At 44.1% G+C, this 26,697-nt stretch overlaps 1 protein-coding gene and 3 pseudogenes across 1 annotated transcript in view; 2 read left to right on the forward strand and 2 right to left on the reverse strand.

Annotated features, from left to right (window-relative positions):
• Window positions 1-16,416: 16,416 nt before the first annotated feature.
• On the reverse strand, window positions 16,417-16,534 carry LOC134937891 (5S ribosomal RNA; annotated as a pseudogene).
• Window positions 16,535-21,549: 5,015 nt separating this feature from the next.
• On the forward strand, window positions 21,550-21,667 carry LOC134937892 (5S ribosomal RNA; annotated as a pseudogene).
• A 3,014-nt stretch (window positions 21,668-24,681) lies between these two features.
• Window positions 24,682-25,256, reverse strand: LOC134934119 (olfactory receptor 11H4-like; annotated as a pseudogene).
• A 70-nt stretch (window positions 25,257-25,326) lies between these two features.
• LOC134934120 (olfactory receptor 5P56-like) overlaps window positions 25,327-26,697 on the forward strand; it is a 76,985-nt gene continuing 75,614 nt past the window's right edge. Inside the window, exon 1 of the mRNA XM_063929623.1 lies at window positions 25,327-25,488. Within this exon, the coding sequence (XP_063785693.1) occupies window positions 25,327-25,488 (162 nt within the window). The remainder of the gene's footprint in view (window positions 25,489-26,697) is intronic.

Below are 26,697 nucleotides of genomic sequence, written 5' to 3' on the forward strand. Positions count from 1 at the left end.
CATCCTCATGGTAATCTGAACCACTAGCCATGAACAAAGGCCAGGGCCTCAGCCGTTCCTTGCCACTCCGTGTCGTAAATGGCGTATTGGCAAGTTTGCGCTTCTCATCAGACGCTTTCAATTTTGATTTTTGGGTCATTTTACGGAACTTTTGTTTTTTGGATTTTACACGCTCTCTACTATGACATTGGGCATCGGCCTTGGCAGACGACGTTGATGGCATTTCATCGTCTCGGCCACGACTAGTGGCAGCAGCTTCAGCACGAGGTGGAAGTGGATCTTGATCTTTCCCTATTTTAACCTCCACATTTTTGTTGTCCATTTTTTAATGTGTGGAATTATATGCCAGTATCAATAGCAATGGCCTACTACTATATATACTGCGCACAACTGAAATGCACCACAGGTAAGGATGGATAGTATACTTGATGACACAGAGGTAGGTAGAGCAGTGGCCTTCCGTACCGTACTGCTATATATACTGGTGGTCACTGTCAGCAAACTGCAAAACTAAAATGATCCACAGGTAGAGAATCTAGATGGATAGTATACTTGACGACACAGAGGTAGGTAGAGAAGTGGCCTTCCGTACCGTACAGCTATATATATATACTAATGGTCACTGTCAGCAAACTGCAAAACTAAAATGCACCACAGGTATAGAATCTAGATGGAAAGTATACTTGACAACACAGTGGTAGGTAGAGCAGTGGCCTTCCGTACCGTACTGCTATATATACTGGTGGTCACTGTCAGCAAACTGCAAAACTAAAATGCACCACAGGTATAGAATCTTGATGGATAGTACACTTGACAACACATAGGTAGGTAGAGCAGTGGCCTTCCGTACCGTACTGCTATATGTACTGGTGGTCACTGTCAGCAAACTGCAAAACTAAAATGCACCACAGGTATAGAATCTAGATGGATAGTATACTTGATGACACAGAGGTAGGTAGAGCAGTGGCCTTCCGTACCGTACTGCTATATATACTGGTGGTCACTGTCAGCAAACTGCAAAACTAAAATGCACCACAGGTATAGAATCTAGATGGAAAGTATACTTGACAACACAGTGGTAGGTAGAGCAGTGGCCTTCCGTACCGTACTGCTATATATACTGGTGGTCACTGTCAGCAAACTGCAAAACTAAAATGCACCACAGGTATAGAATCTAGATGGATAGTATACTTGACAACACAGAGGTAGGTAGAGCAGTGGCCTTCCGTACCGTACTGCTATATATACTGGTGGTCACTGTCAGCAAACTGCAAAACTAAAATGCACCACAGGTATAGAATCTAGATGGATAGTATACTTGACGACACAGAGGTAGGTAGAGCAGTGGCCTTCCGTACCGTACTGCTATATATACTGGTGGTCATTGTCAGCAAACTGCAAAACTAAAATGCACCACAGGTATAGAATCTAGATGGATAGTATACTTGACGACACAGAGGTAGGTAGAGCAGTGGCCTTCCGTACCGTACTGCTATATATACTGGTGGTCACTGTCAGCAAACTGCAAAACTAAAATGCACCACAGGTATAGAATCTAGATGGATAGTATACTTGATGACACAGAGGTAAGTAGAGCAGTGGCCTTCCGTACCATACTGTTATATATACTGGTGGTCACTGTCAGCAAACTGCAAAACTAAAATGCACCACAGGTATATAATCTAGATGGATAGTATACTTGACGACACAGAGGTAGGTAGAGCAGTGGCCTTCCGTACCGTACTGCTATATATACTGGTGGTCACTGTCAGCAAACTGCAAAACTAAAATGCACCACAGGTATAGAATCTAGATGGATAGTATACTTGACGACACAGAGGTAGGTAGAGCAGTGGCCTTAAGTACCGTACTGCTATATATACTGGTGGTACTGTCAGCAAACTGCAAAACTAAAATGCACCACAGGTATATAATCTAGATGGATAGTATACTTGACGACACAGAGGTAGGTAGAGCAGTGGCCTTCCGTACCGTACTGCTATATATACTGGTGGTCACTGTCAGCAAACTTCAAAACTAAAATGCACCACAGGTATAGAATCTAGATGGATAGTATACTTGATGACACAGAGGTAGGTAGAGCAGTGGCCTTCTGTACCGTACTGCTATATATACTGGTGGTCACTGTCAGCAAACTGCAAAACTAAAATGCACCACAGGTATAGAATCTAGATGGATAGTATACTTGATGACATAGAGGTAGGTAGAGCAGTGGCCTTCCGTACCGTACTGCTATATATACTGGTGGTCACTGTCAGCAAACTGCAAAACTAAAATGCACCACAGGTATAGAATCTAGATGGATAGTATACTTGACGACACAGAGGTAGGTAGAGCAGTGGCCTTCCGTACCATACTGCTATATATACTGGTGGTCACTGTCAGCAAACTGCAAAACTAAATTGCACCACAGGTATAGAATCTAGATGGATAGTAAACTTGACGACACAGAGGTAGGTAGAGCAGTGGCCTTCTGCACCGTACTGTTATATATACTGGTGGTCACTGTCAGCAAACTGCAAAACTAAAATGCACCACAGGTATAGAATCTAGATAAATAGTATACTTGATGACACAGAGGTAGGTAGAGCAGTTCCTTTCCGTACCATACTGCTATATATACTGGTGGTCACTGTCAGCAAACTGCAAAACTAAAATGCACCACAGGTATAGAATCTAGATGGATAGTATACGTGACGACACAGAGGTAGGTAGAGCAGTTGCCTTCCGTACCGTACTGCTATATATACTGGTGTTCACTGTCAGCAAACTGCAAAATTAAAATGCACCACAGGTATAGAATCTAGATGGATAGTATACTTGACGACACAGAGGTAGGTAGAGCAGTGGCCTTCCGTACCAAACTGCTATATATACTGGTGGTCACTGTCAGCAAACTGCAAAACTAAAATGCACCACAGGTAAAGAATCTAGATGGATAGTATACTTGATGACACAGAGGTAGGTAGAGAAGTGGCCTTCCGTACCGAACTGCTATATATACTGGTGGTCACTGTCTGCAAACTACAAAACTAAAATGCATCACAGGTATAGAATCTAGATGGATAGTATACTTGACGACACAGAGGTAGGTAGAGCAGTGGCCTTCCGTACCGTACTGCTATATATACTAGTGGTCACTGTCAGCAAACTGCAAAACTAAAATGCACCACAGGTATAGAATCTAGATGGATAGTATACTTGACGACAAAGAAGTAGGTAGAGCAGTGGCCTTCCGTACCGTACTGCTATATATACTGGTGATCACTGTCAGCCAACTGCAAAACTAAATTGCACCACAGGTATAGAATCTAGATGGATAGTATACTTGATGACACAGAGGTAGGTAGAGCAGTGGCCTTCCATACCGTACTGCTATATATACTGGTGGTCACTGTCAGCATACTGCAAAACTAAAATGCACCACAGGTATAGAATCTAGATGGATAGTATACTTGACGACACAGAGGTAGGTAGAGCAGTGGCCTTCCGTACTGTACTGCTATATATACTGGTGGTCACTGTCAGCAAACTGCAAAACTAAAATGCACCACAGGTATAGAAACTAGATGGATAGTATACTTGACGACACAGAGGTAGGTAGAGCAGTGGCCTTCCGTACCGTACTGCTATATATACTGGTGGTCACTGTCAGCAAACTGCAAAACTAAAATGCACCTTAGGTATAGAATCTAGATGGATAGTAAACTTGACGACATAGAGGTAGGTAGAGCAGTGGCCTTCTGTACCGTACTGCTATATATACTGGTGGTCACTGTCAGCAAACTGCAAAACTAAAATGCATCACAGGTATATAATCTAGATGGATAGTATACTTTATGACACAGAGGTAGGTAGAGCAGTGGCCTACTGTACCGTACTGCTATATATACTGGTGGTCACTGTCAGCAAAACTCTGCACTGTACTCCTCCGATATAATACTGCTGGTCCCCAGTCCCCACAATAAAGCAGTGTGAGCACAGATATATGCAGCACACTGAGCACAGATATGGAGTGTTTTTCAGGCAGACAACGTATAATACTGGTAGTCACTGGTCAGCAAAACTCTGCACTGTACTCCTCCTATATAATACTGCTGGTCCCCAGTCCCCACACTAAAGCAGTGTGAGCACAGATATATGCAGCACACTGAGCACAGATATGGAGCATTTTTCAGGCAGACAACGTATAATACTGGTGGTCACTGGTCAGCAAACTGCAAAACTAAAATGCACCACAGGTATATAATCTATATGGATAGTATACTTGATGACACAGAGGTAGGTAGAGCAGTGGCCTTCTGTTCCGTACTGCTATATATACTGGTGGCCACTGTCAGCAAAACTCTGCACTGTACTCCTCCGATATAATACTGCTGGTCCCCAGTCCCCACAATAAAGCAGTGTGAGCACAGATATATGCAGCACACTGAGCACAGATATGGAGCATTTTTCAGGCAGAGAACGTATAATACTGGTGGTCACTGGTCAGCAAAACTCTGCACTGTACTCCTCCTATATAATACTGCTGGTCCCCAGTCCCCACACTAAAGCAGTGTGAGCACAGATATATGCAGCACACTGAGCACAGATATGGAGCGTTTTTCAGGCAGACAACGTATAATACTGGTGGTCACTGGTCAGTAAAACTCTGCACTGTACTCCTCCTATATAATACAGCTGCTCCCCAGTCCCCACAATTGAGCAATAAGCACAAATATTTGCAGCAACTTTAATAAATGGAGAGTACGCCAGCCACGTCCTCTCCCTAACATTTCCAATGCACGAGTGAAAATGGTGGCGATGCGCGGCTCCTTATATAGAATCCAAATTTCACGTGAATCCGACAGCGGGATGATGACGGTCGGGCGTGCTCGAATTAACCGAGCCATACGGGAGAATACGAGTATGCCTCGGACCCCTGTAAAATGGGTGAAGTTCGGGGGGGTTCAATGGACTGGTCTTATACACCAGTACCACTGTAATTATATGGCAAGATCACTGGACTTATACGACAGGATCACTGCGTTTATACGGCAGGATCACTGTAATTATACTGCAGGATCACTGGAATTATATGTCAGTACCGCTGGACATATACGGCAGTATCAATGGACATATACGGCAGTATCACTGGACATATACGGCAGTATCGTTGGACTGTACTTATATGCCAGTACCACTGTAATTATACGGTAGGATCACGGAAATCAAATGGCAATATTACTGGAATTATACGTCAGTATCACAGGAATTATACGGTAGTATCACAGGAATTATACGCCAGTATCACAGGAACTATACGGCAGTATCACTGGAATTTTACGGCAGTATCATGGAAATTATATGCCAGTATCACAGGAATTATACGGCTGTAACACAGGAATTATACGCCAGTATCACAGGAATTATACGGCAATATCACTGGAAATATACGGCAGTATCATGGGAATTATACGCCAGTATCACTGGAATTATACGGTAGTATCACAGGAATTATACGGCAGTATCACAGGAATTATACGCCAGTATCACTGGAATTATACGGTAGTATCACAGGAATTATACCCCAGTATCACAGGAATTATACGGCAATATCACTGGAATTATACGGCAGTATCACAGGAATTATACGCCAATATCACAGGAATTATACGCCAGTATCACGGGAATTAAACGGCAGTAACACTGTATATATGGCAGCAGAGGACACCACCACTGTGACTGGTCACTGAACTGATGCTACACAAGACACTACCCCTGGTCTAATGTAGGACAACACAGCACCACAGAAAGGGACATATACAGCAACACTGGATATATGGCAGCAGAGGACACCAACACTGTGACTGGTCACTGAACTGATGCTACACAAGACACTACCCCTAGTCTAATGTAGGACAACACAGCACCACAGAAAGGGACATATACAGCAACACTGGATATATGGCAGCAGAGGACACCACCACTGTGACTGGTCACTGAACTGATGCTACACAAGACACTACCCCTGGTCTAATGTAGGACAACACAGCACCACAGAAAGGGACTTATACAGCAACACTGGATATATGGCAGCAGAGGACACCACCACTGTGACTGGTCACTGGACTGATGCTGCACAAGACACTACCCCTGGTCTGATGCAGGACAACACAGCAACACTGAAAGGGACTTATACAGCAGCACTGGGGACATATAGCAGCAGAGGACACCACCACTCTGACTGGCTGGACTGATGGGGCATAACACACTACACTGGACTGAGCTGCGCAAAACAGCACAAGACTCGCCACCCCACTTTCCTGCACACACAGACACTGAGGATGGAGACACGTCTTCTCCCTACACTCTCCGAGACTGGAGAGAAAATGGCGGTGACACGCGGGTCCTTATATGGAATCCAAACCCCGTGATAATCCGACAGCGGGATGATGATGTTTTGCCTCGTTCTGGTTTCCGAGTCAGGTGGGAAAACCCGGGCCTGACTGAGATCCGGACTCTGGTAGGGAGGTTCGGTATGGTTCGGTTCTCAGGGAACCGAACATGCTCATCTCTAGTTATTATCCCCAATTTTTTTACAGGCTTTGTCGTGTGTGTGTGGTTTAGGGGTACGCTCTCCTGTGCTACATATTATTATAATAACTTCAAATAAAAGGGTTATTATCCAAATAAAAGGGTTATTTTCTGATCACTGCGACAAACGTCAGCGTGCGATCAGGTCGGAATGACCCACATGGTTTTGCCTATTAGCTAACAAATTTGCTACTGTGATCAAGTCTGAATTAGGCCCTAAGTTATTAAAAATGTGTGCACATAGGCCCTCATTCCGAGTTGTTCGCTCACTAGCTGTTTTTAGCAGCAGTGCAAACGCTAAGCCGCTGCCCTCTGGGAGTGTATCTTAGCTCAGCAGAAGTGCGAACAAAAGGATCGCAGCGCTGATATAATAAAAAATTGTGCAGGTTCAGAGTAGCTCGAGACCTACTATTAGCTTGCGATTACTGCAGACTTTTTAGTTTCTGTTTTGACCTCACAAACACGCCCTGCGTTCTGCCAGCCACTCCCCCGTTTCCCCAGCCAGTCCTGCGCTTTTATCTGGCACGCCTGCATTTTTCAGCACACTCCCTGAAAACGGTCAGTTACCACCCAGAAACACCCACTTCCTGTCAATCACACTGCGGTCAGCAGTACGACTGAAAAGCGTCGCTAGACCTTGTGTAAAACTGCATCGGCTTTTTGTGAAAGTATGTCACGCATGCGCAGAAGTGTCAATTTTTTGACTGAACGCTGCGCTGCAAACGAAAGCAGCTAGCGATCAACTCGGAATGACCACCATAGAGTCACAGAAGTCATTGAGATACTCTATCTCAGAAATGTATTGGGAAGTGACTTGGTGGTGGTTACTCAGATGCAGTATTTCTGTATTCAAGTACCATGCTGTAAGATGTACAAAGGCGGTAGACTGTGCATTTACTATCAAAGTGTGAAAAAATTGACACATAATGGCAGTGTTCCACTACTAGCGTTCATCCAAAAGTAAACAGAAGGAGATCAATCTATCAAAAAATAGAAAACTGAAGAACTAATTTAAAAACAAATGAGAGCCACTTACTCTTCATATCATTCACCTCCTGATTGTTGAATCTGATTAAATAACAATGAACAACCTGACTTGGACATTTCAAAAACCATCCATTATATCAAGACATGCTTTATCTGTACAGGTTGAGTATCCCATATCCAAATATTCCGAAATACTGAATATTCCAAAATACGGAATTTTTTGAGTGAGAGTGAGATAGTGAAACCTTTGTTTTCTGATGGCTCAATGTACTCAAACCTTGTTTAATACACAAAATAATTAAAAATATTGTATTAAATTACCTTCAGGCTGTGTGTATAAGGTGTATATGAAACATAAATGAATTGTGTGAATGTACACACACTTTGTTTAATGCACAAAGTTGTTAAAAATATTGGCTAAAATGACCTTCAGGCTGTGTGTATAAGGTGTATATGTAACATAAATGCATTCTGTGCTTAGTCTTCAGTCCCATCACCATATCATCCCATTATGGTATGCAATTATTCCAAAATACGGAATAATCCGATATCCAAAATACCTCTGGTCCCAAGCATTTTGGATAAGGCATACTCAACCTGTATTTTGTTTGTTTGTTTGTTTGTTTTTTATGCATAGCTGCACCAATGCAATTTTTCCTTCAAACACCTAAAAGCCCTGTCTGAATTACCATTGCTTTTTTACCCTCACTCACAATCTTCTAATTTCTTACAGTCTAAATTAATTTCTGCACCCATGTTATCTACACTTTTGATTCACTTCAAACTAAATTTACACCCATTGGGGTAAATTTACTAAGAATCGTATTTTCCCGTTTGAGGTCAAAGTTCAATCACGAATGACATCGAAAGTGTAAATATGCAACTTTTTGAATTGATTACGACTAATTTACTAAGCTGCCGTATTCTGCATTTTCGGGTTTTCCGATGTCGATGTCATTCGTTTTTTTTGGCAGTGTTTTTTACGTGAGTGACTTGTAAAACACTGCCGACTTTAATACAATGAATCTCGGCCGGATCTGAGAGATCCGTGCTGGGCTTCATTGTGCACCTTGTAAAAAAATAAATAAAAAATGTTGAAATGTAAAAAAAAAATTGCGTGGGGTCCCCCCTCCTAAGGCAAACCAGCCTCGGGCTCTTTGAGCCGATCCTGGTTGCAAAAATATGGGGGAAAAATGGACAGGGGTTCCCCCATATTTAAACAACCAGCATCGGGCTCTGCGCCTGGTCCTGGTTCCAAAAATACGGGGGACAAAAAGAGTAGGGGTCCCCCGTATTTTTGAAACCAGCACCGGGCTCCACTAGCTGGACAGATAATGCCACAGCCGGGGGTCACTTTTATACAGTGCCTTGCGGCCGTGGCATCAAATATCCAACTAGTCACCCCTGGCCGGGGTACCCTGGGGGAGTGGGGACCCCTTCAATCAAGGGGTCCCCCTCCCCAGCCACCCAAGGGCCAGGGGTGAAGCCCGAGGCTGTCCCCCCCATCCAATGGGCTGCGGATGGGGGGCTGATAGCCTTTGTTCAAAGTGATTGATATTGTTTTTAGTAGCAGTACTACAAGGCCCAGCAAGCCTTCCCCGCAAGCTGGTACTTGGAGAACCACAAGTACCAGCATGCGGCGGAAAAACTGGGCCGCTGGTACCTGTAGAACTACTACTAAAAAAATACCCCAATAAAGACACCACACACACACCTTGACAGTATAACTTTAATACATCCATCCACACCTCCATATACACATACTTACCTTATGTTCCCACGCAGGTCAGTCCTCTTCTCCAGTAGAATCCATGGTGTACCTGTTGAAAAAATTATACTCACATAATCCAGTGTCTTAGGCTCCTCGGTAAATCGTTTTGTAATCCACGTACTTGTAAAAATAAAAAGACGGATACCCGACCTCGCACTGAAAGGGGACCCATGTTTTCACATGGGTCCCCTTTCCCCGAATGCCTGGAACCCCCTCTGACTTAAGTCCAAGAAGGTTCCATCAGCCAATCAGGGAGCGCCACGTTTGGCACCCTCCTGATCGGCTGTGTGCTCCTGTACTGTATGACAGGCGGCACACGGCAGTGTTACAATGTAGCGCCTATGCGCTCCATTGTAACCAATGGTGGGAACTTTGTGGTCAGTGGTTGACCGAGAGTAACCTCACCGCTGACCTCAAAGTTCCCACCATTGGTTACAATGGAGCGCATAGGCGCTACATTGTAACACTGCCGTGTGCTGCCTGTCATACAGTACAGGAGCACACAGCCAATCAGGAGGGTGAAAAACGTGGCACTCCCTGATTGGCTGATGGAACCTTCTTGGACTTAAGTCAGAGGGGGTTCCAGGCATTCGGGCAAAGGGGACCCATGTGAAAACATGGGTCCCCTTTCAGTGCGAGGTCGGGTATCCGTTTTTTTATTTTTACAAGTACGTGGATTACAAAACGATTTACCGAGGAGCCTAAGACACAGGATTATGTGAGCATAATTTTTTCAACAGGTACACCATGGATTCTACTGGAGAAGAGGACCAACCTGCGTGGGAACATAAGGTAAGTATGTGTATATGGAGGTGTGGATGGATGTATTAAAGTTATACTGTCAAGGTGTGTGTGTTGTCTTTATTGGGGTATTTTTTTAGTAGTAGTTCTACAGGTACCAGCGGCCCAGTTTTTCCGCCGCATGCTGGTACTTGTGGTTCTCCAAGTACCAGCTTGCGGGGAAGGCTTGCTGGGCCTTGTAGTACTGCTACTAAAAACAATATCAATCACTTTGAACAAAGGCTATCAGCCCCCCATCCGCAGCCCATTGGATGGGGGGGGACAGCCTCGGGCTTCACCCCTGGCCCTTGGGTGGCTAGGGGGGGACCCCTTGATTGAAGGGGTCCCCACTCCCCCAGGGTACCCCGGCCAGGGGTGACTAGTTGGATATTTGATGCCACGGCCACAAGGCACTGTATAAAAGTGACCCCCGGCTGTGGCATTATCTGTCCAGCTAGTGGAGCCCGGTGCTGGTTTAAAAAATACGGGGGACCCCTACTCTTTTTGTCCCCCGTATTTTTGGAACCAGGACCAGGCGCAGAGCCCGATGCTGGTTGTTTAAATATGGGGGAACCCCTGTCCATTTTTTCCCCATATTTCTGCAACCAGGATCGGGTCAAAGAGCCCGAGGCTGGTTTGCCTTAGGAGGGGGGACCCCACGCAATTTTTTTTTAAACTTTCAAACATTTCCCACCCCTTCCCACTGAAAAACATGCACAGATCTCATGGATCCGTGCATGCCTATACAAACACGGGATGAAAAAGCAGGTCTGGTTTTTTTTAGCACTTTTTCACGATTTGTATTTCATCACGGCAGTGTTTGGCTATTGTCGGCAGTGTTTGTGTTTTGCACTTTTTAGTAAATTCCCGATGTCTACCAAATTGCAGGCGTATTTGACCGATGGTGTATTGATTCGTGTTTTTTTCCTAGGACTTCCAAAATATTACGAATGCCCTCATCACTGCCATGATTTTTGCTTAGTAAATTACCGAGAAGACACTTTGAAGAAAAAACGGCATCTCGGTCAAAATCGGGACCTTAGTAAATATACCCCATTGAGTTTACACCACACTTGCCTACCTGACCCTCTCCATGATGGAGAAAATGCTCTGTTCCTGGACTTTCCTGGTAATGTATGATTGCCATCACTTGTGGTGAACTAGTTAATTGATAAGAAAGGTGTTTCACCACAGGTTCACCTTGCTCAAGCACCTGCACTGTCACTGCTCTCTCATCATCCCTGCCCTCAAAGTTAATCTCATCTCAATAGTACAGCAACTCTGATAATCTCATTCACATATCTCCCACAAACATCCTGTGCCGTCTGGAATGCCATATCTGTTTGTAAAAAACTGGTTCCCACTCATGACCTTTTCATCTCCAACTCCCTGAATCTATTAGCCATTACTGAAACCTGGATTTCTCCCTCTGACACTACTTCTCCTGCTGCTCTCTCTGCTGGGGGCCTAACATTCACACACCCCCAGTGACCAACCTGGGGGTCACCAAGGTGGTAGTGTTGGAGTCCTTTAACCCTCTAGTTACTCCTACCAATTCATACCCCAAGAACCGTCCCTTACATTCTATACATTTGAGGTACATGCTATACGCATGGACCTCAACCCAACCTGTCCTTCTTAGAGTAGCTGTCAGACCACCACCTGCTTTCCTTTAACTTATTGCTCTCTGCTTCAACATCTCTACCTCCTAAGGCTACCATAACTAAGCGTAACATTGAGGCTATTGACACCACATCCCTACCCTCCTTATTTGACTCACTTCTCTCTTGTATTCTCTCTCTCTCATGCCCTGAACAAATCACTTCACTGTACAATGCATCCCTTTCTTTTGCTCTTGACTCTGTTGCTCCACCAAACACTATTCACTCTTGCAAATTAACACCTCAACCCTGACACACCAAATGCACCAGATATCAGCAAAAATGCTCACGTACTGCTGAGAAACACAGGAGTAAATCACACTCTAAGGCAGACTTCCTCAATTTCTAATGTATGTTCTCATCCTTCAGTGATGTTCTTTCCCTCGCTAAGAACCTCATCTTCTTACAGTCTTCCAACTCCCAGCACCTCTTTACCACTCTCAACTCCCTTCTCTGCCCACATCCATCTCGTCTCCCCTCCTCACTCTCTGCCCTTGACTGTGCCACTTATATTACATCCAAAATTGACTCCATACGTCAGTACATCACATTACACCTGACCATAAGCAACCAGCCACCTCATATCCCTTACCATCCCTTGTCATCCCTCTCACCAACTCTGACATCTTTCTCTTATGTATGTGGTTAGGACATCATGGCCCTCATCTGATCCTCCCCACCACCACCTCACCACTTGACCTTATCCCTGCTGCTTTTGACACTGTGGCCCACCATCTCCTTCTGCAAATCCTTCACTCCATTGGTCTGCTTGATACTGCCCTCTCTTGGCTGTCTTCCTACCTCTCTGATGGTTCCTTCTCTGTTTCCTCTCATGAAACCTTGTCCCCCAAGGTTATGTTCTTGGTACTCTCCTTTTCACTCTCTATATACGTCATCTTTAGGTGAACTCATTAGTTATTTTGACTTCAATATCATCTCTATGCTGATGATACTCAAATCTACCTTTGCTCCCTGGACCTCTCCCCCGCTCTCCTCACTTGTATCTCCAACTATCTCTCTGCTAACTCTTCTTGGATGTCTCAGCACTTACTTAAACTTAACATGTCTAACACTGAGCTGATCATCTTCCCACCCTCCAGCACAACCTCACCTCACACAATTTCCTTATCTATTTGTGGAAAAGCTATTTTCTCTAGACCCCAAATGCGCTGTCTTGGAGTAATCCTTGACTCCTCCCTCTCCTTAAAACCACACATTCAGACATCTCACAATCCTGGCGTTTTCATCTAAAAAATATTTCTAGCATCAGACTTTCTGACCCAGGATACTACTAAGACCCTTATCCACTCACTGGTCATCTCCAGACTGGACTACTGTAATCTCCTCCTGACTGTCATCCCTGACAAATGCCTCTCTCCACTCCAAACTTTCCTCAGTGCTGCAGCCAGGCTCATCTTCCTCACCAAATGCAGTACGTCCACCTCCCCTATCCTAAGAGCCCTTCACTGGCTTCCCTTCCTTTTCAGAATCCAAGTCAAGTTTCTCACACTCACCTACAAAGCCCTCACCCACCCCTCTCCCATTTACATCACTGCCCTTATCTCCCTTTACACTCCCATCCGTCCTCTTCACTCTAATGAGTGCCACCTTTCCTGTTTACTGATTACCTCCTCACAACTCTACGATTGCACATGTGCTGCTCCCTTTTTCTGGAATTCTCTACATCTTCCTATAAGACTCTCCACCTCTCTACAAAACTTTAAACGTGCTCTCAAGACCCACTTCTACACCAAACCCAGCCATCTCTTATCCTAGTCCTCTGTTCCATGCTCTCTGTCTTCTCCATCTGTGTCACCCATGTTTGTCTGCCCCTTCCATTTAGAATGTAAGCTTTCAAGAACAGGGCCTTCTTCCCTCATGTGCTTATTCTTTTCTTACTTAAACCATCTTTGATGGCACCAAATCCTTATGTCAGTGTCGTCTGCTGCTGTTGCTGTGTTTATTTACCCTGTACTTGTCTATTGTCTTCAACTGTAAGTCATGGTTTTCCTGTTTTCATTATTTGTTTATGTACTCAGTAATTGGGAACTGTGGATCCCTTGTAGCACCATATAAATAAAGGATAATAATGGTGTACAACAGTATGCGACATTGAACCTTATAGGGCAGGTGTACAATGGCGTGATTCCCCACGAATATACAGTATTAGTGAGATGTAAACATTAAACTCACAGAATAAATTATGTACATTATATGATGTTTAACAAACAGAAGCCTTTTACACTTCTGCAATATAGTAGTTAAAAAATTGTTACATTCAGAATGTTGAATGAGGTTCTCTTTGAAGAAAAAGAGTCCGTCACCTACCATTTCCCAACCCCAAATGGCATCAGACTGTTATTCACTGACAGTCTAATGCCGTACTGCGACCAACGTCACAGACCCATACTACATACGCACAGTAAAGGTTCGGCACATGTGCAAAGTACCAGACATCGGTACTTTGGGACATGCGCCGATAAAGCAGCGGGACATGAGTCAGACACATAGTGCACATTCAAGATGAATTCATTGTTCAATCTATGGAGAAGCAGTTCCATGCTGGATTGGTCCAACCTTACCTGTGTTCTCCTCGCGGCAGATTGATAATTCATAATCTTAAATAACTGATTTATTTATTTTATCGATCCCCTTTATTTCATAATAGATGTTATTTGCATACATCCTGTATGTAATTTTTTCTTCCATATTTTTGTGTAACTGTTAAGCATTGTGAGTAAACTTTCTCAATTGAAACTTTCATATAATTAGCTTGGTCTCTGTGGTTCTTATCGGATCCATAGCAGGTGTTCTGGCAGTACTTGCTAAATGTCTTACAGGCAATGCCAGATTAAGGACCACATGGGCTTGGAGCTGAAATTTATGAAGGACCTATTGTGTACCGCTGCAGGGAGAGTGACTGTGAACAGCGCGGTTTTGACTAGGGGTTGTGTCAAGCAGGGCCTACCCCACATTGATTATTACCTGAGTCAAAGCTGTTGTGGGTCCTAGTTTCTGCGTGCTGTATCAGGTAAGCATAGGTGCAGGATCAAATTTGCTGGTGGTGGTCCCGACAAGCTTATTGCCTAGGGGGCCCCCTCAAGCCTTAATCTGGCCCGCAGAAAGTATTACATCTAGACACCAAAGAGAAACCTAAAAAAATATTCACTAAGGGCCACCTAAACATATAAACATTCATAATAATGGTGTTCACTCTAGGACAGGTTGCTGATCACTGAGTATGGCACGTTTTAATTTTGAAAGGCAACATTTTGATTGTGACGCATCACTACAGTTGTGTTGCGTATAATGAATTGTGAGCAGCAGTCTTCCCCACATTACCACCCTTCCTGCAGCTGTGACTCCACTCCAACGCCAACAAGGTCCCTCCCAGCAGCCGAACGCACAAGGACTGAGTGTCCACAGATGTGCAGATGGGATGTAGTTAATATCCCGGTGGTCAGAATACCGCACCAGGATCTCAACCGCTGAGAATGTCGACAGCTACACCATGGCAATTCCCGCTTGTGGGTGTCCACGGCACCCATAGAGTGGGAATAGAAACTGTGGTAAGCGCACCAAGCCCACAAGGGGACTCTTTGCACTCGCCCCGCTGCCGGCGTTCTGATGGCCTGGATCCCGGGGTAAGTATACTGACCTCCGGGATCCTGGCCGCTGGGATTCCATCCCCAACCCATGCAGAACATCTACCTGAGCATAACCTCCAATGTGAGCAACACAGAGTCTGTGTATACAACCAACCCTAGCAGCATGCTCATATCACCACACACACACACACACACACACACACACACACACACACACACAACACACCCTGTTCCCCCCCAGTCCCTACACAACCTACACACACAGCCTGTTCCCCCCAGTCCCTACACAACCTAAACACACACACACAGCCTGTTCCCCCCAGTCCCTACACAACCTACACACACACAGCCTGTTCCCCCAGTACACACACACACACACACACACACACACACCCAGCCTGCCCCCCCCAGTCCCTACACAACCTACACACACAGCCTGTTCCCCCCACTCCCTATACAACCTACACACACACAGCCTGTTCCCCCAGTACACACACACACACACACACACACACACACACACACACACACACACACAGCCTGGCACCCCCAGTCCCTATACAACCTACACACACAACCACACACACAGCCCACACACACCATCACTGACCCAGCCGGACACAGCAGCAGTAGGCAGGGATGCAGTGCATTGAAAAATAGGAGAAAAGACAAAAAAACCTTGTTTGGGAGAACTCTTGATTATTAAGTATATGTTATATAAATGGAAATCTCAAAAATTAAAACTTAACCTTTAATTGATTCTTGAGTAAAAGATATGAAAATTTACAATATATATCAAATGATGCAAATATTAAAATGGATCTCTTTGACTTTTTTAGCAAATATGGTGCAAGATCGTTATGTAGGTGAAAATATATGCCTCGGATATGCTTCACCAGTTATAGTGAGGGACAAAGAATTGTAGTTAATCAAAGGGATGTGGATGGTGTCTTGCTGTAGATGAAAATAGAAGGAAACAGGAGTGAGTTGAATAGTAGTCTCCTTGGAAAATGGCCCACTGCACCTGGTATTCTCAGGAGGTTCCCCTTCCTAGTACTGACCAGGCCATACCTGCTTAGCTTCCGAGATCGGACAAGATCGGGCGTATTCAGGATAGTATGGCCGTGGGCCTTTGTTAAAGGAGGAGAGGTGGCCACTTCTGCTTTCTGTACTCAACATAAATCAGAGCTTTAATAGTTCGAAAATGTATTTCCAGATGAGAGAGTGTGTGTGGGAACACTTCTGCTGTCTGTTGTGACGATGAGATGTTCACTGGTCAGAGCATAATAGAGTACCTGTCAACCAGATGAGAGAGTGTGGAGAATGGAGATTTGGAATGAGCAATGAGAATGTTTGGAGACAGGAATGTAAATCAATAAATTGTTTTACATTAAGGAAATTATGAGATCCTGAAACCTGTCTTTTTACAATGTATAAAGACAAATTGTGCTCTATCAGAGCTTAATACTGGCTCAGTCAGAGCTCAATTCTGGCTCAATGTTGTCAGTGTAATGTGACTGTGCATAAATTAATAAATAAATAAACAATTAATTAATGAAAGATAGGAACAAATTCATAAATCATAGAAAGAAATAACAATCTTTGAGAAAGCCACATCAGAGCTCAAAGCTAGCTCTAGATGATATATTCAGTGTAAAATGTACAAAAAAAATAAAATATATATATATATATATATATATATATATATATATATATATGGTACTAGGAAAGAAGAACAAGCGCCTTATGGTGCAGTAATTTTGTTAATAGTGTAATTACAAACACAAATAATGGAGAGATCCGTACCAGATAGCAACTTGTGTCAAGGCCTATCAATTCCTTATCCAGTGGCTGTTCTCCACCTATATATCAGGAGACATAGAACATCGCCATATAGTGTAGTATCTTAGTATATCAACCAGGCTGCAGCTGCACACTCAGAAGAGGCACCAAGCTAAAGACAGACTTGTTCAAGATTTGTGGGAGTCTTCCATTGTTTGATACGGATTGGATAAAGGTTTATCTGACACGTGCAGGTTAAAGATTTGATTTGGTACGCATGATTTATAGGGGTGGGACCCCTGGTTGATATACTAAGATACTACACTATATGGCGATGTTCTATGTAGAGATGAGCGGGTTCGGTTTCTCTGAATCCGAACCCGCCCGAACTTCATGGTTTTTTTCACGGGTCCGAGCAGACTCGGATCCTCCCGCCTTGCTCGGTTAACCCGAGCGCGCCCGAACGTCTCATGACGCTGTCGGATTCTCGCGAGACTCGGATTCTATATAAGGAGCCGCGCGTCGCCGCCATTTTCACACGTGCATTGAGATTGATAGTGAGAGGACGTGGCTGGCGTCCTCTCCATTTAGATTATAAGAGAGAGAGATTTACTGGAGCTTAGGACTAGGAGGAGTACTGTAGAAGTGTAGAGAGTGCAGAGAGTTTACTAGTGAGTGACCACCAGACAGTGCAGTTTATTTAATATATCCGTTCTCTGCCTGAAAAAAGCGATACACACAGTGACTCAGTCACATACCATATCTGTGTGCACTGCTCAGGCTCAGCCCAGTGTGCTGCATCATCTATATATATTATATATCTGTCTGACTGCTCAGCTCACACAGCTTATAATTGTGGGGGAGACTGGGGAGCACTGCAGTGCCAGTTATAGGTTATAGCAGGAGCCAGGAGTACATAATATTATATAGTGAGTGACCACCAGACAGTGCAGTTTATTTAATATATCCGTTCTCTGCCTGAAAAAAGCGATACACACAGTGACTCAGTCACATACCATATCTGTGTGCACTGCTCAGGCTCAGCCCAGTGTGCTGCATCATCTATATATATTATATATCTGTCTGACTGCTCAGCTCACACAGCTTATAATTGTGGGGGAGACTGGGGAGCACTGCAGTGCCAGTTATAGGTTATAGCAGGAGCCAGGAGTACATAATATTATATTAAAATTAAACAGTGCACACTTTTGCTGCAGGAGTGCCACTGCCAGTGTGACTGACCAGTGACCTGACCACACTGACCACCAGTATAGTTAGTAGTATACTTATATTGTGATTGCCTGAAAAAGTTAAACACTCGTCGTGTGACTTCACTTGTGTGTTGTTGTTTTTTTTATTCTATAAAAATAAAACTCATTCTGCTGACAGACAGTGTCCAGCAGGTCCGTCATTATATAATATATAATATATACCTGTCCGGCTGCAGTAGTGATATATATATATTTTTTATATCATTTATCATCCAGTCGCAGCAGACACAGTACGGTAGTTCACGGCTGTGGCTACCTCTGTGTCTGCACTCGGCAGGCAGTCCGTCCATAATTGTATACCACCTAACCGTGGTTTTTTTTTCTTCTTTATACATACATACTACTACGACATCTCTTTATCAACCAGTCTATATTAGCAGCAGACACAGTACAGTACGGTAGTTCACGGCTGTGGCTACCTCTGTGTCTGCACTCGGCAGGCAGTCCGTCCATAATTGTATACCACCTAACCTTTTTCTTTGCATCATGTGCTGATTGGGGAGGGTTTTTTGGAAGGGACATCCTGCGTGACACTGCAGTGCCACTCCTAAATGGGCCCGGTGTTTGTGTCGGCCACTAGGGTCGCTAATCTTACTCACACAGTCAGCTACCTCATTGCGCCTCTTTTTTTCTTTGCGTCATGTGCTGTTTGGGGAGGGTTTTTTGGAAGGGACATCCTGCGTGACACTGCAGTGCCACTCCTAGATGGGCCCGGTGTTTGTGTCGGCCACTAGGGTCGCTAATCTTACTCACACAGCTACCTCATTGCGCCTCTTTTTTTCTTTGCGTCATGTGCTGTTTGGGGAGGGTTTTTTGGAAGGGACATCCTGCGTGACACTGCAGTGCCACTCCTAGATGGGCCCGGTGTTTGTGTCGGCCACTAGGGTCGCTAATCTTACTCACACAGCTACCTCATTGCGCCTCTTTTTTTCTTTGCGTCATGTGCTGTTTGGGGAGGGTTTTTTGGAAGGGCCATCCTGCGTGACACTGCAGTGCCACTCCTAGATGGGCCCGGTGTTTGTGTCGGCCACTAGGGTCGCTAATCTTACTCACACAGCTACCTCATTGCGCCTCTTTTTTTCTTTGCGTCATGTGCTGTTTGGGGAGGGTTTTTTGGAAGGGACATCCTGCGTGACACTGCAGTGCCACTCCTAGATGGGCCCGGTGTTTGTGTCGGCCACTAGGGTCGCTAATCTTACTCACACAGCTACCTCATTGCGCCTCTTTTTTTCTTTGCGTCATGTGCTGTTTGGGGAGGGTTTTTTGGAAGGGCCATCCTGCGTGACACTGCAGTGCCACTCCTAGATGGGCCCGGTGTTTGTGTCGGCCACTAGGGTCGCTAATCTTACTCACACAGCTACCTCATTGCGCCTCTTTTTTTCTTTGCGTCATGTGCTGTTTGGGGAGGGTTTTTTGGAAGGGACATCCTGCGTGACACTGCAGTGCCACTCCTAGATGGGCCCGGTGTTTGTGTCGGCCACTAGGGTCGCTAATCTTACTCACACAGCTACCTCATTGCGCCTCTTTTTTTCTTTGCGTCATGTGCTGTTTGGGGAGGGTTTTTTGGAAGGGCCATCCTGCGTGACACTGCAGTGCCACTCCTAGATGGGCCCGGTGTTTGTGTCGGCCACTAGGGTCGCTAATCTTACTCACACAGCTACCTCATTGCGCCTCTTTTTTTCTTTGCGTCATGTGCTGTTTGGGGAGGGTTTTTTGGAAGGGACATCCTGCGTGACACTGCAGTGCCACTCCTAGATGGGCCCGGTGTTTGTGTCGGCCACTAGGGTCGCTTATCTTACTCACACAGCGACCTCGGTGCAAATTTTAGGACTAAAAATAATATTGTGAGGTGTGAGGTATTCAGAATAGACTGAAAATGAGTGTAAATTATGGTTTTTGAGGTTAATAATACTTTGGGATCAAAATGGCCCCCAAATTCTATGATTTAAGCTGTTTTTTAGTGTTTTTTGAAAAAAACACCCGAATCCAAAACACACCCGAATCCGACAAAAAAAATTTGGTGAGGTTTTGCCAAAACGCGTTCGAACCCAAAACACGGCCGCGGAACCGAACCCAAAACCAAAACACAAAACCCGAAAAATTTCAGGCGCTCATCTCTAGTTCTATGTCTCCTAAAATATAGGTGGAGAACAGCCACTGGATAAGGAATTGATAGGCCTTGACACAAGTTGCTATCTGGTACGAATCTCTCCATTATTTGTGTTTGTAATTACACTATTAACAAAATTACTGCACCATAAGGCGCTTGTTCTTCTTTCCTAGTACCATTTAATTTCCATGACCGGTCATTTACTGAGGAACTAAGCTGCCGCCAGGAAGTCTGGAGTGGGCCCATAGGATTTTGATGATCCGGCCAATTCACTGAGGACAGTGACGTTTTTTGAGACTTTATAAACCACTAGTGACTGACCCCTAGAGGGAATTTCCGATTGTAGGATAAGCGCACTGATCTATCAAAAACTTCTCATATATATATATATATATATATATATATATATGTGTGGATTCTGGATTGATGACAAATCAGAGCTATGCTGGCTCAAGACAATGTTGTCAGTGTGAAATGAACTGTGCATAAATTGATAAATAAATAAACAATTAATTCATAAAAGATAAGGAGAAATTAATATTTCTTAGAAAGAAATCAAATAACAATGCTTGAGAAAACCCAGTCAGGGCTCAACGCTGGGTTTAAAATAAATCAGCTGAGCTCTGACTGAGCCAGTATTAAGCTCTGATAGAGCACTATTTGTCTTTATACATTGTAAAAAGACAGGTTTCAGGATCTCAGAATTTCCTTAATGTAAAACAATCTATTGATCTACATTCCTGTCTCCAAACATTCTCATTGCACATTCCAAATCTCCATTCTCCACACTCTCTCATCTGGTTGACAGGCACTCTGGCAAGGACATTATGCTCTGACCAGTGAACATCTCATCATCACAACAGACAGCAGAAGTGTTCCCACACACACTCTCTCATCTGGAAATAAATTTTTGAACTATTAAAGTTCTGATTTATGTTGAGTACAGAAAGCAGAAGTGGCCACCTCTCCTCCTTTAACAACGGCCCACGGCCATACTATCCTGAATACGCCCGATCTTGTCCGATCTCGGAAGCTAAGCAGGTATGGCCTGGTCAGTACTAGGAAGGGGAACCTCCTGAGAATACCAGGTGCAGTGGGCCATTTTCCAAGGAGACTACTATTCAACTCACTCCTGTTTCCTTCTATTTTCATCTACAGCAAAACACCATCCACATCCCTTTGATTAACTACAATTCTTTGTCCCTCACTATAACTAGTGAAGCATATCCGAGGCATATATTTTCACCTACATAACGATCTTGCACCATATTTGCTAAAAAGGTCAACAAGATCCTTTTTAATATCAGCATCATTTGATATATATTGTAAATTTTCATATCTTTTACTCAAGAATCGATTAAAGGTTAAGTTTTAATTTTTGAGATTTCCATTTACATAACATATACTTAATAATCAAGAGTGCTCCCAAACAAGGTTTTTTTGTCTTTTCTCCTATTTTTCAATGTAGTTTATCTACAAATTTCCTGGGAGCACCACCAATCAATAAGCAGTTAAGAATCTTTTTGTAACTGCCCATATATTGGTCATTACATCATGTCATTCAAACATTTACATACATTCATGTGACTGGTGCGGATCCACACTCATTATAGGGATGCATTGCAGACAGACTGACCGGACAAAGTCGGGGGCGTGGCCTAGTCACAGACCTGTGACCACGCCCCCTTTGAGGAAAAACCCCAATCATTCATCAAGCACCGCGAGAGGGGTCACGGGACGGACCAACCCGGCAGCATAAGAAACCTGGCTTCCCAGCAGGCCAGTCCAGTCAGTGTCCACCAATGGCTGCTGTTATGCACGGTGGTGGAGAGGCGCAGGGGAGGAGCAGAGAAATATTGCGACGCAGGTAGGGCTTCTGAGGCGCTGTTAACAAAAAATGATTATCCTCGATATTTTAAACCTGGGATGTAAAGGCTGGCAGGCAGAAGGTGAGGGGTTGTAGGGTTGCGGTTTCAGTGGGTGGAACATCAGGCGGCTACTGACTTGCTGTTACAAGGAAAAAATGTTTCCTGTTTCCAGCAGCAGGGCAGAGCCTGTGGGCCTATGTTGATGGGATGCCTGGAGCTGCAGCTCCACCCGCCCCATTGTTAATCCGGCCCTGGTTACAGGCAATTGTTTGAGAAAAAATAGCTAGGTTGTAACTGAAATCATTTTTTTTTCATCAGTTTTTAACCAAACCAAAAACTGAATCCAAACCAAAACACTTGAGAGTGGTTTTGCCAGAGGCAGAACTCTGGGAGGCAATGGAGTCATCTGCCGCCAGGCTCCTGCTCTGAAGGGGGCACATCTCCTTCGATTCTGTGACACCATTAAATTAAGTTGATAGCTGCTACTCTCTTATCAGTAGCCAATTGCCTCACTGGTCCCTGTACCTTACAAATCACACACTTTTTATTATACTGTAGATACACATTTTACAAGTGTCATACCCAGGATTAGAACCCACGACCTATTACACAGGAAGCAGACACCTTACTGAAGCTATTTGCTCCTGTTACTTCTCTGACAATTACACGTAACTTCGTATCGTAAGAATTCTCATATTTCCTATACAGGAGCAAATAGCTCCATTAGTAAAGTGCCTGCTGTCAGTGTAACAGGTCATGGGTTCTAATCCTGGGTATGACTGCTAAGAAATGTGTGATTTAAAATAAAAGACAATAAAATGTGTATATATGTTGTTTTTTTCCCAGAACAACACACACACACACACACACACACACACACACACACACACACTCAACCGCTTACCGCAAAGTTCCCACCATTGGATACAATGGAGCGCCTATGCGCTACATTGTATCTTCAGTGCGCAGCCTGACTGACAGCTCAGGAGTGCACAGCCAATCAGGAGAGTGCCACACGTGGCTGAAGGGACCCTCTTTGACAGGAGTCACGGGGGGCCCCACCAGTTGGGGAAAGGGGTCCCATGTGTAAACATGGGACCCCTTTCAGTGCGTGGTTCGGGTTTTCCGTTTTTTTTTTTTGCCAAGTACGAGGATTACAAATAGGACAGATATGGGGGACCCCTACGCTTTTTGTCCCCCGTATTTTTGGCACCAGTACCAGGCACAGAGCCCGGTGCTGGTTGTTAAAATATGGGGGATCCCCAGTCAATTTTTTCCCCATATTTTTGCAACCAGGACCTGCTCAAAGAGCCCGAGGCTGGTTATGCTTAGGAGGGGGGACCCCACGCAATTTTTTTCTGTTTTTTTACTCTTTAAACTCTTTTTTTAAGGTACACTATGAAGCCCTGCATGGATCTCACAGATATGGCTGGGATTCCTTGTGTTTTGTCAGGCAGTGTTTTACTCATCACTCCCGTAAAATACTGCCTGACATCACGAATCACATCAACATCGGAAAAGACGAATGTTGCAAACTCGGCAGCTTAGTAAATGACCGTATCAGGATTCAAAAAGTTGCAGTAAAATGCACCCAATACCATTCGAGTTCAAACACCCTTAAAAACGGCTAAAACACACATATAAGTAAATATACCCCCAGGAGTTTATTTTGCTTAACTTTTTTTATCAGACTTACATCCCACAGACTCATGTGCTGACATGATCAAAAACAGCGGTTTCATATTGACATATTAGGGGCCTAGCTATTGTGACATGCACACACAAGTGTTACACCTCCCTACAGGCACATAGACATCTCTATGTTGAACTGGAAGGAATACATTTGTGTGAACACACCTTAATGTACTTGAATAAAACTTCCTCAACCATACATTTTCAAGTTCATGTTCAGTTTATTGTCATCAGCCAAAACAAATTGACAGATGAAATTTTAGTAGTACATAGCACCGAGTAGCAGGCGACACAATCATACCATCATTCATTCCACTTCTCTAAGCATATGGAGGAAAAAACGCAAAATACAACTAACAAATGCAGGAATATAAAGAATCAGAACACACCCCTGTACAAAAATATTTTCCAAATCTCATTCTCTTCTCATCAGTCAGTCAATCTGTTATATACAAGTGCCAAATGTAATACGTTTCTTTAAATGGATCATATAATAATATTGTAAAAATAAGTTGATTACTGTCTAAAATTACTTCCACTTTTTTTTACCAGGGTCACTTAATGCGAAGTAAATTCCCCATAATGACTCTCATTTCTTTATTCCTCAAGCTGTATACAATTGGGTTAAAAAGAGGTATTACCACAATGTACAATGGGCGATCAACTTGTTAATGGTCAAGGAGTTTCCGTTAGCGGGAACAACATAAATAGTGATCAAAGTTCCATAGAACACAATCACGACAGAGAGGTGGGAGCTGCAAGTGGAGAATGCTTTCTTCTTACCAGTTGTAGAGGGGATCCCGAGAATAGTTGTGAATACACAGATGTAGCTAACAACAACTAAGATAAAAGGGATGACTATGACAGGGATAGAGATAATCATAACCTCTAACTGTAGAGCATACGTGTAAGAACAGGAAAGTTCAACAAAAGGTCCAACGTCACAGAAAAAATGGTCAATGACGTTGGGTCCACAGAACTCCAGTTGACTCAGGAAATAAAGAGTAATCTGGGTGAGCAGAAAGCCAAACACCCAGCAATAGACAACCAAGGTATGTTGTAGGTTGATGGTCATGACAGTGCTATAACGCAGAGGGTTGCATATGGCCAGGTATCGGTCATAAGACATGACTGCGAGGAGGTGACATTCTGAACACCCTATTGCACAATAAAGATAAGACTGAGTTATACATGCCATGATGGAGATGGTGGCTCCTTCCAGCCATACGACACGTAACATATTAGGGATGATAACAGTCAGGAACACAATTTCATTGAGCGAAAATTGCTGGAGGAAGAAGTACATGGGGGAATGTAGTTTTGCCCTGGTTGACACCAATACGATGATCATAGAGTTTATGGTAAGCGTTGTAATGTAAACTGTCAGTAAGACTAGAAATAAAATTCCACCCAAAAACCATTCATTTGTGGGAACCCCAGTATTATAAATTCTGTGACTGCTGTGTGATTGTCTTTTCTCATTGTGAAATCTATGGAAAATAAACAGTATGTTATATAGTCACTAGGAATTTATTTTGCAATATGATAATCCATATTAACAGACTCAATAGAGCTTGCTCATTGTAAGGAAGCTTGGATTTTTAAGTGTATGTGAGTTGGAATCAGCAGCAGGTGAGTTAGAGTACAGAAAAAGGTGAGTTTTATAATACGCAATCAGGAACACACATATTTGCAATACCATTAAACTTCTGGTGAGGCTGCAAGGGGCTGACCTTGTGAGTGAGTGAGTGAGTGAGTGAGAGGGTCTCTAACATGGAGTAGCAGAGGGGCTGTGATTGTTGCGTGTGTGAGGGGCAGATTTTTTGAGGGCTGCCTTTGTTTCTGTCTTTGTTTTTGTTCTATTTTGTGTGTGAGCATACTAGATACTGACCAGTGATGCTGCCGGTGGGGAAAGAGCCTACTGCTGCTGACAGCAGGTACTACCAGGGTCACACAATCTGCCTGTGGGGTCTGAATCCACTGCTGAGCTGCACAAGGGGGCAAGGAAGACTGCTGCTGCAGACATCAGAGGAAAGGACGGAAGGGGACGGAGACTGCTGAATACAAGCGAAGGAACCGGTGACTACTGCTGTATAAAAGCGAAGGACTAGGGGACGCAAAGATTATATAAGTATAAGCCCAACTTCATTATTGTATAGTAAGTGTTTTGCCTAGATTGTTTTGCTTCTCTATTTCTTCTTGGGAAACAGGGAGTTAGACCTTACAAAAATATTGGTGGGGCTGGGATTGGGGATTTCACTCAGTGCATGTCGCGCAAGATGTATGCGCACCTGGAGCAACCATCCCAGTGTGAGTATATCTGCATGAGGTGTGTGCAAATGGTTGCCCTGGAAGCCCAGGTAACTGATCTAGAGCAAACTGTTACGCAAATGAGGGATATTCACAATCTTGAGCAAAGTTTAGATAGAACAGTGCAGGAGTTGAGGGAGGGGTCACTGGTAGATGAGGATGACCAGGCAGTTAGCTGGGTCACAGTTAGATGGAAGAAAAAGAGGGGGAGGCTCGACATCTCTGAACTATCAAACCCGAATAAATTTGCACGACTGGAC

The sequence above is a fragment of the Pseudophryne corroboree genome, chromosome 6, assembly GCF_028390025.1.
Source record: "Pseudophryne corroboree isolate aPseCor3 chromosome 6, aPseCor3.hap2, whole genome shotgun sequence".
Classification (NCBI taxonomy): domain Eukaryota; kingdom Metazoa; phylum Chordata; class Amphibia; order Anura; family Myobatrachidae; genus Pseudophryne; species Pseudophryne corroboree.